At 48.5% G+C, this 13,752-nt stretch overlaps 1 protein-coding gene and 1 long non-coding RNA gene across 24 annotated transcripts in view; one reads left to right on the top strand and one right to left on the bottom strand.

Annotated features, from left to right (window-relative positions):
* Positions 1–13,752, bottom strand: part of PAX8 (paired box 8) — a 60,953-nt gene that overhangs the window by 25,920 nt on the left and 21,281 nt on the right. For all 11 annotated transcript variants that reach the window (XR_014825776.1, XR_014825778.1, XR_014825777.1 and 8 more), the window contains one exon: positions 1,666–1,831. Coding sequence is in view for 5 of the 11 variants with exons in the window: in XM_084993342.1 (XP_084849468.1) it covers positions 1,666–1,831 (166 nt within the window). In the remaining 6 variants the exon portion in view is untranslated. The remainder of the gene's footprint in view (positions 1–1,665; positions 1,832–13,752) is intronic.
* LOC146396255 (uncharacterized) overlaps positions 1–13,752 on the top strand; it is a 31,069-nt gene that overhangs the window by 9,171 nt on the left and 8,146 nt on the right. For 5 of the 13 annotated variants that reach the window (XR_014825788.1, XR_014825781.1, XR_014825782.1 and 2 more), the window contains exons 2-4: positions 6,609–6,941; positions 7,585–7,645; positions 11,511–11,607. This is a non-coding gene — a long non-coding RNA (uncharacterized LOC146396255). Of the gene's footprint in view, positions 1–6,608; positions 6,942–7,584; positions 7,646–7,796; positions 7,886–11,487; positions 11,608–13,752 lie in introns of all 13 variants that reach the window. The other 8 variants (XR_014825791.1, XR_014825787.1, XR_014825786.1 and 5 more) reach the window with 2 other exon arrangements.

The following is a 13,752-nucleotide window of genomic DNA, read 5'->3' as shown; positions in this document are numbered from 1 at the left end:
CTCGTGGACTCTGGACCCCCAGCCTGTCCTGGAGCCCTGGCCGTGTCTAGCTCCTTAAGCTGAGCCTTCTCTACCAGGGTCTGTGCTCTCTGTCTCCCCCCACCTCCCATCCCCCAACTAGCTGCTTTGGCAGATCCATGTGTCAGGATAGCCAGCCTCCCCTCCTGGTGGAAACTCTGCTCTCTTTTTTTTTTGTTTTCTTTTTAGAGCCACACCCACAGCATACGGATATTCCAGGCTTGAATTGGAGCTACAGCTGCTGGCCTACGCCACAGCCACAGCAACGCAGGATCTGAGCCACATCTGTGACCTACACCACAGTTCACGGCAGCTCACTGAGCGGGGCCGGGGATCGAATCTTTGCCCTCATAGATACTAGTTGGTTTGTTACCACTGAGCCACAATGGGAACTCCAGAAACTGCCGTCTTCCGCCATGAGATAAAATCTGGCTCTTTCTCCTCCATCGCTGGTCCCCTCCTTAGGATACTGGAGGACCCCTCCCCCACCACTGCTGGATGCCATGCTTTTCTTTTACATCTCTGGCCAGGAAGGCAGGGTTGTCCATGTTCAACAACAGATCAGGCCTTGACCTCTTTGACCAGAGCTCCTCTTGGATCCACTTACAGGTTGGGTGAGGGAGACAGGTACACCGAGCTGACATAAAGCCCCAAATCCCCCTCATGTGGGCACTTCTGCTGGGAGTGGCTTTCCAGGCTGTGTCAGTCCAGAGCTTTGCTGTTCCTAGTCCCTTCTGAACCTCTGGGTCAGCAGTTCTCAACTCTGGCTTCAGAAAATCACTCTCGAAATCTTTGAGAGTCACTCAAGGAGGGCTTAACACTATATTGAAACTTGGGCTCATTCCCCTCAAGTTCTGCTTAACTGATATGGACTGGGACCTAAACATTAATTTTTTTTCTCCGGGAGGCTCTACTTCACAGCCAGGGCTCTGAACATCTGCTCTGTTGGTGTTCATAAGTGTCACCTGCACATCTCATTAAAAAATCACAGCATCTGAGTCTGGCTACCAGAGAAGGTGCTGCTGGACTCTGGCCTGGGGCTTAGGATCTGCATTTCATGGAGCAATCCCCGTGCTTCTGTCGGAGGTGCCCTGGGAGTTACCATCTAAAAAGCACAAACTCAGAAGTTCCTCATGCTGGGAGCCACCTCTGATCACATGTCCCCAGGTGGCTGTGTTTTCCTCTATCTCAGGAGGGGGAGGGCCTTTGTGAAGATTCTTCTGCTTTAGGAACAGAGAAGCCTTTAGAAAATGGGACAGGGAGTTCCCTGGTGGCTCAGCCTGTTAAGGATCTGGCATTGTCACTGCTATGGCTCGGGTTGCTGCGGTAGCACGGGTTTGATCCCTGGCCTGCGGAACTTCCACATGCTGTGGGTGAGGCCAAAAAGAAAGGGATGTGGGGCAAAGGAGACAGAGAGGGAAGGAGACGTGAAAGGAAGGAGAAATGGACAGAGGAGTCAGGAGGGGCAAGAAACCACAGAAGAGCAGCAGGTGTGGGAGGCCCAGAAGCACCTCCACCTCCTATTCAGGTCCTGGGAATTGGACACGGGGATTGGACCCAATTCCGTGGAGGGGGAGGCTGACCTAGAGGTGGGCCTCAGAAGGCATGCCCAGCAGGGAGGGGGTGCGGGGTGAATTTCGTGCTTACCTGCCGAGGATCTTGCTGACACAGCCATGGCTGACTCGGAGCTGGCGGGAGATGTCGCAGGGCCTCACGCCCTGGTGGGCCAGGTCCACGATGCGCTGACGCACCACTTCCGGCAGGGGTCTGCCATTTACAAAGGCCCCTCCCAGCTGGTTCAGCCCTCCATGGCCTGAAAGACAGTAGCCCCGGGGACAGTTGTCAGGGCCAGGCAGCAAGTCAGCCAGCGTGGGGGTGGTGGGTGTTCAAAGCCCCTGAACTTGAACTCCCACAGTCGGTCATACCTTCTGGTGCCCCCGCTGCACCCCCTCCTGCTTCCTGCCTCTGAGGAGGACGAGGGCTGGTTGTGAATGACGTCCCAGAGGGGTACATCCCCATCTAGGGATTTTTGCATCTGCTCAGTCCCCTCTCAGACCCTCAGCACCTCCCTCCAAGTGACAGCCCCCACCACCAGCTCCTTCCCTTCCTCTGGAAAGTATCTAAAGAGTTGAGGATTCAGGGTCTTCCTACTCTGATGCTGAGCTGTGTGACCTTGGGGAAAATCCCCTCTCTTCTCTGTTCCTCATCTATAGGGTGAGGTCATAGGATAAAATCAGTGGTATTTAAGTTTCTCTTATTCTTCTTTTGAACCACAGGGTCAGATTTTTTTTAAAAAAATTATTGAAATATAGTTGTTTACAATGCTATGTTAATTTCTGCCATATAGCAAAGTAATTCAGCACAGAGAACTATATCTAATCATTTGTGATGGAACATGACGGAGGATAATGTGAAAAAAAGAATGTATATAAATGTAGAACTGGGTCACTGCTGTACAGCAGAAATTGACAGAACACTGTAAATCAACTATAATATAAAAACTTTAAAAACTTTTAAAAATTATGCCTATATGTATATTTTTATATTCTTTTCCATTTTGATTTATCATAGAATATTGAATATAGTTCCTTGTGCTTTATCCATCCTCTGTATAATAGTGTGCAGCTGCTAACCCCAAACTCCCAATCCTTCCCCCCTCTTAGCAACAAGTCTGTTCCATAGAGCCAGATTTTTAAGGACAATCACACTGAGAAACACAGACACAAAAGAATAAAAGCAGAGCATTTCTGGTTGAGCTGGGGCAGAGTGGGCTTGAGCCATGGTCTGAATGTCCTGAGCTCTGTTAAGAGAACTGAAAGGGCAGCCAGAGATGTCACTGGCCCATGTTCCAGGGGTTCCAAAACCGGCATGTCGGGCTGTGGGCAGAAGTACAGAACATGGACACGTCATGTAGTGTGTGTGTTTTCTTAGCTGGCTTCCTGACTTGGCCTCTGCCCTCTGGCCCCAGCCTGTGTTTCCTTCTGAGCCTATCCACTATTCAATACATATTTATTGAGAGCCCAGTATGTACCAGGTGCCATACCAGGCCCTGCAGATGCTGCAGGGATAAGGCAGATGTGATCCCTGCTCTTGCCTCATGGGATTCAAAGGAAGGTCTAGCCAGACAATGACCACACGACATGGCCACTGCTGGGACTGGGGACATGCAGGGGCTTATGGCAATCCCCAGAGGGGACTGAGCCTAGGCTCAGAGGACCATAGAAGGGGTCCCCAAGAATTCTAAGCTAGATCAAGAGGCGTCGGACTAGAGAAAGAGATGAAGACAAAAACTGTTCCGGACAGTGGAATAGCACGTGCAAAGGCTTAGAGGCCAGAAGGTGTCTGTTAGATTTATTAACATGTGCAACTCTCTAAAATCCCTAGATCCAGGTTGGGCTTGGGCTAACTTCAGGCCTGAGATCTTTCTCTTGCCAATGAGGAGACTAGGGCTGAGAGAGTTTTATGATTAGTATATGACAAATGTGACTCAGCTCATATGAGGAGAAGCCAGGGTCTAATCAAGGATTAAGGCTCCCATCAGTGTTGCTGGTGAGCCCTGTTCCATAACCCTGGAAACTTGGCATCGGCCCTATGGTCCAAGGCTGGAGGATGATTTGGTGATCTGGCTGGGATGGCAGAGCCCTGGGGCTGGGAGGCAGGGGGAGCCAGAAGAGAGGAGGAGGACCAATGCCAGGCCCTCTGCGTGAGCCCCTTAAGGACTATTTACAGCCAGGGATGGGAAGTGCCTCTGCTGGGCATACTGTACCCATTACCACCCACTGACTTAGCACATTCAGAACTGCCTTGCAGTGTGTCCTCAGGGACCCCAGCTGCCTTCAGCAGAGCAGTCAATTTCTGCTGTGTGTTGTTTTTTTTTTTAAGGCTATAAGCGCCTCTGGCCTGGGCTCTAAATCAGGAGGGAAAGCCCGCTGGCCAAACACCCAGCGGGAGGGACATGAAGGTCCATCTCCCTGGTGGAGGTAATTGGATGAGCTTGATAAATGCTCCACCTGTCTATCTGGTTCCGGGCAACTTGTCCTAGTGAGTGTGTTTCCACCAGGGCTGTGAAGATACTCTAGATTTTGGGCGGAGGGCCCCGCACCCACTCCTGAGCCCACTCTGCTGGCTTCTCCCTGGTCACCGGGCCATCCTGTGTTAATTGGCTTTGACATTTGCCCCTGGCTTTTCTTCCTCCATGCCGCTTTTTCGATCTTTTGGGTCCAGATACTGAACACAAGGGGGCGCCAGACAGCCACCCAAGCAGACAAGTCCTTGAGCTGCCCAGCTTTGTCCCCATTTTCCAGAACTTTAGGTCATCAGAACTTAGAAGTTTGTGTGAGGCCCTCTCCATCTGGAAGCAAGGGTTCCTACAGCTGAAATTTTCCACCCTAGAAAAGTAGCAGGTTTAGAAAACCAAAAGCTATATTTTGTTGGTATGAATTGGAAATTGTGCCTTAAAAAAAATTTACCCTATTTCTCCACTGAAGCTGTGTGGCCTTTGTCCTAAATCTTCCTGAAGGACTGATCAGGAGCCTTAGAAACCCAAGTCCTCAGGAACCCTCCTGAAAGGTTATTTACTGGATCAACCAGCATTGGTGAAGGGAAAGATCATGGATTCTCTGCTGCTTTATCTTATTTTATTTGCTTCTGTGACTTTGTGCTATTGTGCAAAGCGCATTGGGCCAGATTCCTGCATTGACTCTGCCTGTTTAATTTTTTTTTTGTTGTTACCAATTTTTTTTATTCTGTAAAGTTGCCTAAATTCTTAAAACAATTTTTTTTCTTTTCTTTTTTTTTTTTTTTTTTTTTTTTTTGCTTTTTATGCATCTGTGGCATATGGAGTTTCCCAGGCTAAGAGTCTAACTGGAACTACAGCTGCCAGCGTATGTCACAGACACAGCCACGTGGGATCCAAGCCGTATCTGCAACCTACACCACAGTTCATGGCCGGATCCTTAACCCACTGAGTGAGGACAGGGATGGAACCCACAACCTCATGGTTCCCAATCAGATTTGTTTCTGCTGCGCCACAATGGGAACTCTGGAAAAAAAAAATTTTTTTATCCTTTACGTCTCTTGAGGGGCCATTCTTTCTTTTTTTCCCAAGGGTTATCATTATTTTAAATTTGTTTTAAACAATCTATTTTTTAAACTATTTTGAAAGATTACACTCCATTTCCTGTCTGTTATAATTTTATCCCTTGAGAAAGTTGGAGTTATTTTCAACCTTAGCTTTTCCATCTGTTGAATGGGACCTAAACATAACTTCTTGCGGCATCTGCAGCTGACCTATTTGAAGACATATGCAAAGAAGGAGGAGTGAGGATGGAGAAGCGATTGGTTGGTTGATAAAAGTGTAAAGTGTTCCTAATGTTTAAAAGTTGCATGGTTGAATGTCACGGCCGAGCTTGGGTTGGAGCAGTGGTTCTCAAAATTGGTTGGGCATCAGAGTTACTTGGGGGGCTGTCAAACCCACGAGCTGCTGAGGTCAAATGACCTGAGTGTCTGAATCAGTAGGAAGAGCTGGAACCAAGAACTGGTGTTTCTGAAAAGCTCCTGGATGGCGTTGATGCTGTTGGTCTGGGGCCACACTTTGAGAACCACTGGTTTAAGCCAGGCAATGGCTGGTAAGCAGAATTTCAGAAAATAACTGACAGCCCCCAACCTAGCCCCATTTTCTTCGAATAATAATTCTTATTATCTGTAGATTACAGTTTTCATTTCCTTCTATCTCAACGCCTATGTACCCAGTGCCTACCAGGAATCAGGTCCAAAGCACCGAAGAGATAGCCTTTAATAAAACGAGAAAACTGGTCCTCGAGGAACTTAAACTCTTTGGGGGATATAATCAGATAAACTAGGAATCACCCTGTTCAGGGAGAAATTTCTTTTTTTTAATTTTTTAAAAAATTAAGTCAATCAATTGATCAATTAAATATTTTAAAATTAATTAATTAAAAAATTAAATTAAATTTTTATTTTATTTTAGTTTTAGTGAAGTATAGTTGATTGACTAGGTTGTAATAATTTATGCTGCACCACAAAGTGATTCAGTTATCCATGTACACTATCCATTCTCTTTCCAATTCTTTTCCCACATAGATCATCACAGAATACTGGGTAGAGTTCTCTGTGCTATTCAGCAGGTCCTCACTGGCCAATCATTCCATAGACCTCAGTGTGCAAATGTCAAACCCCCAATCTACCCCCTACCCTGCACTTGTCCCTTTTGGTAACCATAAGTTTGTTTGTTTTTTTTTTTTAACGGCTGCATCCTCGGCATATGGAGGTTCCCAGGCTAAGGGGTCCAGTAGGAGCTATAGCTGCTGGCCACAGCCAGAGCCACAGCAATGCATGACCCAAGCCACGTCTGTGACCTACACTACAGCTCACAGCAATGCCAGATCCTTGACCCACTGAGAGAGGCCAGGGATTGAACCCATGTTCTCATGGTTGCTAGTTGGGTTCGTTAACTGCTGAGCCATGACGGGAACTCCTGGTAACCATAAGATTTTCAAAGTCTGTGAGTCTGTTTCTGTTCTGTAAATAAGTCCATTTGTATCCCCCCCCCTTTTTTTTTTAAATTCCAGAGATGCCTTGAAAAAGGTAAGTCAGAGGCTCAGGGAGCCTGTCAGTGGTCGGAGGGAAGCTGCAGGAAAAGAGACAAGGCAGTGGTCAAGTGCAGAAGCTTCCACCAGAGGCAAATCCTCGCACCTCGCCTGGGTGCTCTCTGGAGACGGGAAGACACTGACTGACTGTAGAACAGGCAGGATGGGAATTTGGAAAGAGGCTGCTGGCTGCAGATGGAGATGGCCCTGATGGTTTGAGGTTTGGAGCTGAGTCCCCACAACGGAAGGGCTTCTGTCCCTCCTGTGTCCGGTGTGGGGGAGTGGACTCCCCGAGTCACCACCAAGTACCTAGAGGTGGGTGCAGCCTTCCTTCCTGCCCTGGGGGGGTGGTGGGTGCCAGCCGCCTACCATGTTGACCACCTATCCATGTGGCTGTGGATGGGTGGGTTCTGAGGCCGGACGCCAGAAACGAGTGGGAGCCCTGGGTTGGCCTGACAGGTGGGGTGTGGGGAGGTGTGAATGAGGAAGAGGTTTGACGCTCCCTGAGCAAAGGCCCTTGGCATGGTCTGAAGAGTCGTGGGGGTGGAGGAGGGAGGTGAGACGGCCTGGCTGGACCAGACCAAGTGGGTTCTGAGTGTGAAGTCCTAGGCCAAGGGGCCTCCAACTGGCCTGGGGGAAGAAAGCACTGAACCTGCAGTGGTGGACTGAACTCTGGAAAGCTCTGGGGAAAGCCCACTGCCCAGAATCCTGTGCTTGGGAAAAGGGACAATTTTGGGAGCTCTTAGGACTTCCTTTGGTCCTTGTTCACTCCTTATAGGGCTCTGAGGGATGGTGGGGGGAAAAGAGAAAGGTCATGCCCCAAACTCTTGTTCTAGCACCCAGACTTGAGACAAGGACCCTTTCCCTGTGCCCCATAATCCTCGGCCCAAGTCTGTTCCAGCACTGGCTGCATTGGACAGTAATTTAACCTGTTTTCATCCCTTTATGAATGCTCAAGGTCTGGAGGCTCTGTCTATGTCTACAGGACACCTATCCCCAAAGTTCAATTCATGCTTCTGGTAAGTACATGTGGCAGAAAGATGCTTTACAAATCTGAGGGGCTGTTGAGATGGTTGTGGAGTGGATTCATCATGCCAAGACTCCCACATCTCATCCTAAGAGACTTTTTCCTCTTTTACTTTCCACCTGATTCCTCACACCACTGTCCAGCCCGAAAGTGACAATGGTTCAATGGGTTGTACTGGGACCTTTTCTACTTGCTACTGTGGACTCTCGTTTTAGCCCCAAAGAATGTCAAGGTGAGTGTTTGAGCCTCAGCTGGACTGCAGCCGGTGGTACAGAGCCTGCTTTGGGGTGACCTGGGAATCTCGCCAGGTTTACTAACCGCCCTGTCCCTCAAGGAAGGGCCCTGCAGCTCTACTTTACTAGAACTGAGTCCATTGAATTGATCTCTGCCCTCGTGAAGCTGCCAATCTAGGAAGAGATTGATATTTTAAAAGTAAACAGACAATAGACGTGCAATTATCATTTGGATAGATGCTAAAAAAGGATACAATAGCATGCGTTATTGAAGAATAATGGGGTGGAGGGCAAGACATGGAATTCCTTCCTGGTGATCCAAGAAAACGCTCTAAGTGACAGATAATTGGGGATGAGGGTCAGTAGAGGTTAAGTAGTCAACTGGATTCACTGGTCTCTGCTCTCCACCTGCACGTGGGACACTTTGCTGGGGAGTAATACATCTGAAACCCAAGTCTGACTGTGTTGAAGAAAGCTTCCAGTTTCTGGAAGCCGCCTTCTATAGGAAGCCTTCCCTGCCTTCCTTGCCTGCTCTCTCAGGTCCTTTTAAACTTGCCAGGGCGTGATCTCTACCACTACATGTAGCAGAATATAAGGGTGTCTTTATACTTGTTGTGTCATGTTGCAGAGATCATGTGCCTGCATGTGGCTTCTTTTATCTCTCAAACCCTAGTATCTAGTACAAGGCTTGATGCAGAGTATGCATCTAATAAATGCTGGTTGAGTTGATTACTAGAAGGAAGGAAAGAGGGAGGAACAAAGGAAGGAGGTAAGGGAGGGATAAAGGGAGAAGGAAGAAAGAGAGCAGGTCCAAAACAAGCTGAATGAAGCCCACACATTTTGCCTTCAGTAGAACTCTGTCCCTTTCAAAGATATATACTCTTAGACATGAGTTGTTTTTAGAAAGGGGGTCCAGACATGGTGCAGGCAAAGAGATTTGCCTTCCTTCTGCAGGAGCCCTGGGCGAATGCAGGGCCCTTCCTGTTGGCTTTTACATCTGACCTTCAGGGTCAACCTGAAATGCAGGATACTTGTGGGGCTCACATGCTGCCTTGGTTTGGGAGGAAAACCCTGTGAAATGAGTGCTACCATCATCATTTTACACCAAGGAGAAAACTGCCACCAGTGTGAGTCTTTGGACTCCAGCATGGGAAGCCTTTTCCTTCTAATCCTGGCCATAGAGGCTTATGGAGAATGATGAGGGGTTTACAGCTCTGGTGGGGAGATTTCACCAGGCACCGAGGGAAAGAACCATGAAAGAAGGCTCCAGCTAGGGAGGAGCATAGTTTAGTTGCAAAAGCTTCCTGGGAACTTGGTCATCCCAGACTCAGGAGCCCATTTGAGAAGTTTCTGAGTCAGGGCTTCTGATTGGTGCTTCCCCTTGGTCTGCTATGGTCCTGTAGGTAAAAAAGAAACTGCTTCCTTAGTTCTCACCACTAAGGAGCTTGGCACTGTGCTCTGGCTTCAAGGCCAAGGACATGAACAAGTGACCAAACCAGTCCTAGAACCCTGTTGTTTCAGACCTCTGCTGAGAAGTATAAAACCTCAATCAAGGAAATTAAAGCAGATTCAAAGAAATAGAATGCTCCTGGATTGGAAGAATTAATATTGTTAAAATAGCCATACTACTCAAAGCAATCTACTGATTTTTTTTTTTTTTTTTTTTTTGCTATTTCTTGGACCGCTTCTGCAGCATATGGAGATTCCCAGGCTAGGGGTCGAATCGGAGCTGTAGCCACCGGCCTGCACCAGAGCCACAGCAATGCGGGATCCGAGCCACGTCTGCAACCTACACCACAGCTCACGGCAACGTCGGATCGTTAACCCACTGAGCAAGGGCAGGGACCGAACCCGCAAACTCATGGTTCCTAGTCGGATTCGTTAACCACTGCACCACATCGGGAACTCCGCAATCCACAGATTTTATATGATCCCCATCAAATTATCCATGACATTTTTTCACAGAACTAGAACAAATAATCCAAAAATGTATATGGATCCGTACAAGACCCAGAATTGCCAAAGTCACCCTGGGGTGGGGGAGGAGAAAATCAGGAGGCATAACTTTCCCAGACTTCAGACAATATCACAAAGCTATAGTAATCAAGACAGTGTGGTACTGGTATAAAAACAGATGCGTGGATCAATGGAACAGAAGAGAGATTCCAGAAATAAACCCAGATGACTATAACTAATTAATCTTTGAAACTGGAGGTAAGAATATAAAATGGGAAAAAGACAGCTTTTCAGCAAATGGTGCTGGGAAAATTGGACAGCTGGATGTAAATCAATGAAACTAGAACATACCCTCACACCATGCACAAAAATAAACTCAAACCCAAAACCGATTCTAGGTACTTCAACAGAGGGGCTTTAATGGAGGGAGTTATCTGGGTGTCAGAGGCTGTAAGAGCACAGAGAGCACTGGGGTAACCCTGTGACAGTGATTGCAAGAAGAAGCCACAGTTCCGAGGACCCAGGGAAGAGAGGGATGAGGCTGGAGTTAGCAGAACATTGATGCTTGGAGGAGGAGCCCAGGGAGCTGGGGCTTGGACCTCCAAGGTGGTGGCATCTCCTGGTACCTAGAGGGGCACTGGAGGCTGGTCCTGGGAGAGCTGGGCTCTGGATCACCTGCTGTTGCTGAGGCAACACTGACAAGAACCACAGGCGACAAGGGGAGGCCTTGTACCAGCCTCCAGGTTTCTACAGCCTGCCTTGTGGCCCTCAGATCTGTCCCTCATAGAAACACAAACTGACAAGCAGTTTTTAAATCTATCCTTTAGCCCTGATGTCCATTTATTCATTTATTTTCATCCATGGAAGCTATATAGGCTAGAGGTTAAGAGAGCAGGCTCAGGAGACAGACTGCCTACATTCAAACCCCTGTTCTAAACTATGACCTTGGCATGAACTTCACCTCTCTTCCCAGGTGTGTGTGTACAGCACTCAGACAAACATTCTCCACTACCACCTGACTATTGCTGCCTCCATGCCAGGCATGGTTCCAGGTTCCTGGGATATTCAGGGATCAAGATGGGTGGGTTCTAGTGTTTTTTTTTTGTTTTTGTTTTTTTTTTTTTGTTTTCTTTTTTCTTTTTAGGGCTGCACCTGTGGCATATGGGAAGTTCCCAGGCTAGGAGTTAAAGCAAAGCTGCAGCTCAGGCCTATGCCACAGCCACAGTGACATCAGATCTGAGCTGCATCTCTGACCTACATCACAGCTTGCGGCAACTCCAGACTCTTAACCCACTGAGCAAGGCTAGGGATGGAACCTGCACAGATGCTACGTCAGGCTCTTAACCTGCTGAGCTACAACAGGAGCTCCCTGGAATGGTTTCAATTGAAGGAACTTATTTCTCAGCAGGTGACCAAGCCCTCCCACTCTATCTACCCCTCTTCCTGCCGGGATCATTTTCTGCTCTTGCTCTTCACAAATTCTTAGTGTTGAGCAAAGGGCAAGGTTCTAGGATACCCTAAGGGGCAGGAAATAATCCCAGCTCCTCTTTCTTCTCCTGGAATCCCCCACTAGGAGGTTATACACGGATTCCTGGGCTGCTTCTTGTTGATTCATTCTCCAGATCTGTTGGTCACTCTCTCACAGGGCCTCCATGTATTTTCACACAGCCTATGAGGCCCCCAGGTAGTGAGGCCATGAAGACCAACCTCCTACATGCTGAAGTCCTGGCAAATCTGAGGGCCCCCAGAGCCCTCGGAATCAGAGGTAAGAAGCTAGGCTTCCTCAGATGCTCTTGCGTTAGAGATCAGCTCGGAGGGTGGGAGATGTTAGCCTCATTATTTTTAAAAAATATTTATTATTTAATTTTATCAGAATATAGTCGACTCACAATGTTGTTTCGGGTGTACAACAAAATGATTCGTTCAGTTACACGTATACATATGTCCATTCCTTTTCAGATTCTTTTCCCATTTTAGGTTTTCATGTAGTATTGAGTAGATTTCCCTGTGCTGTATATTAGGTCCTTGTTCCCTACTGCGGATAATTTAAAAAGCCTTTCTTCAGGAGTTCCTACTGTGGTGCATCAGGTTAAGGATCCAGAGTTGTCCTTGAGATGGTGGAGGTTCGATCCCCGCCGGTGCAGTGGGTCAAGGATCCAGCACTGCCTTAGCTCTGGCCCAGGTCACAACTTGTCCAAGCTGTGGCCTGGACTGGCTCCTTGACCTCGGGGACCTATTCATTGTGCTCCTACCCCATCCCAGGTCTAGTAGCCCCAGCCTTTCATCTCCAACAGGGAGGGAGGCTAGGGAGGCTGGGAAGGCTGGAGACGGGGTCGGGATCGGGTATAAAAAGGATTCCCCTGGATTCACCTTCAGCTAGGAAAGGGCCAAATGTGGCTGGTATTTTAGCAATGTTGGACTTAGAAGAAGAGGAAAGAGGGAAGAAGGAAGCAAGCAACGGCTATTTTCAGTATTCTCCTACCACCACCCCACAAGTCAAGGCTGGCAGCCAGCATGGTAGGAGGGGTGCCCACTGGAGCCAGACTCAGCTCTCCAAGCTAAGCATCTTCTCCTTCTCTTCTCATATCAGCACATCATCCCCACTTTACAGATGTGGCGATGAGAGCAGAGACGGTCTGTAACTTGCCCAAGGCTGCATCATTACAAAGGGGCAGAACGGAGAGTCAGGCCCCTGGTAGCCTGTGGTCCTTCTGGATGGATAGTCAGATCCTTCTCTGAGGGCAAAGCCATCTTCAGGTCACCTCCCAAGCATGGCTGCACTGCAGAGGCCACTTGAGTCCTCGTGGGGTTTTTCTATTTGGTTGGGGCCTGATTTTTCTTTTGGTAAGACTTTCTTTAGTTGTAGAAGGAGCCTAATTCCATTGTATACATGCCCTCGCCGGCCCCTTCCCACGTGGGTTTATCCTTCTCCCTTCTCTTTGTCTCCATCCATCCCAGTCTTTCCTGCTCTGGTTTTTATTCCTCCATCCTCAGTCTCTCCCCATGGTCTTGCTTGCTTCTGTTTCCATTCCTTGCCGATCACCTCTGCTCCTCTCAGCCCCTTCCCTGTCCCCGTCTGTCCCTCACCTCCAGGACAGCAGACCGCACCCCCAGCTCTTCACCCCGAGCTTTCCCTTCTCTCTACCATCCCCCCTCCTCCCTCGGCCAATGCCCCCTCCTGCGTTGTCTTTATTGCCTGCATGACTGCTCTGGTTCTTCATCCCATCTTCCCCTCAAAGGCATTCACAGCTCGGCTGTTATTCTTGTATTAGCATTGAACCCATTAAAGCTAATTTGTTTGCCCTAATCTCCATTTATTTTTCCCTAGTTGATATTAGATTTCCCTTTCTATTGCTCCAGCATGATTTTCTCTTTGTCTTCCTAATGGTCTACCCCCCTCTCTCTTCTTCTATTAATCCGATTGGCTTTCCCTGTGAAGTTTCAAGGCCTTTCTCCACCTCCCTTAGCCCCTAGATTAACCCTGTCACCTCCCTCCCAGGAAGGGACCCAGGGCGTGGGTGTCCAGGGATGGAGCTTGTTAATGTCAGTAGACCTCTAAGCTCCCTGAGAAAAGTGCTGGATAAGAAGCCTTGCCTTTTCCCCGAGCCAGTCTGGAAGGCTTGGAACACAGAGGCTACAGAGTGGGAGGCAAGTGGCACAGGATACAAGGGTCCTCTGGCTAGGTTCCCTTTGGGGGCTGTCTCAAAGACTTTTGGAGGCTTCCGCCAGCGTTCTCAGATCCCAACTGAGAATGTTCTGGTAAACCGAACAGCATCAGTCCACTTTCTCCCTGTGACCGAGAGTGGGCACTGTCTCTCCTCTGTTTCCCCATCTGGAAACACACTCCCTCCCTGTCCTGAACAGGCGAAGCCTCCTCTCTGTGGCTGTGGTTTTGGGGTGGCTCAAAGGC

The sequence above is a fragment of the Sus scrofa genome, chromosome 14 (genome assembly GCF_054392235.1).
Source record: "Sus scrofa isolate SSC_HxYL_T2T_F1_AM1 chromosome 14, Sscrofa_HxYL_maternal_Yorkshire_Landrace_v2.0, whole genome shotgun sequence".
In the NCBI taxonomy this organism is placed as follows: domain Eukaryota; kingdom Metazoa; phylum Chordata; class Mammalia; order Artiodactyla; family Suidae; genus Sus; species Sus scrofa.
This window is presented reverse-complemented; position numbering and strand designations above follow the sequence as displayed.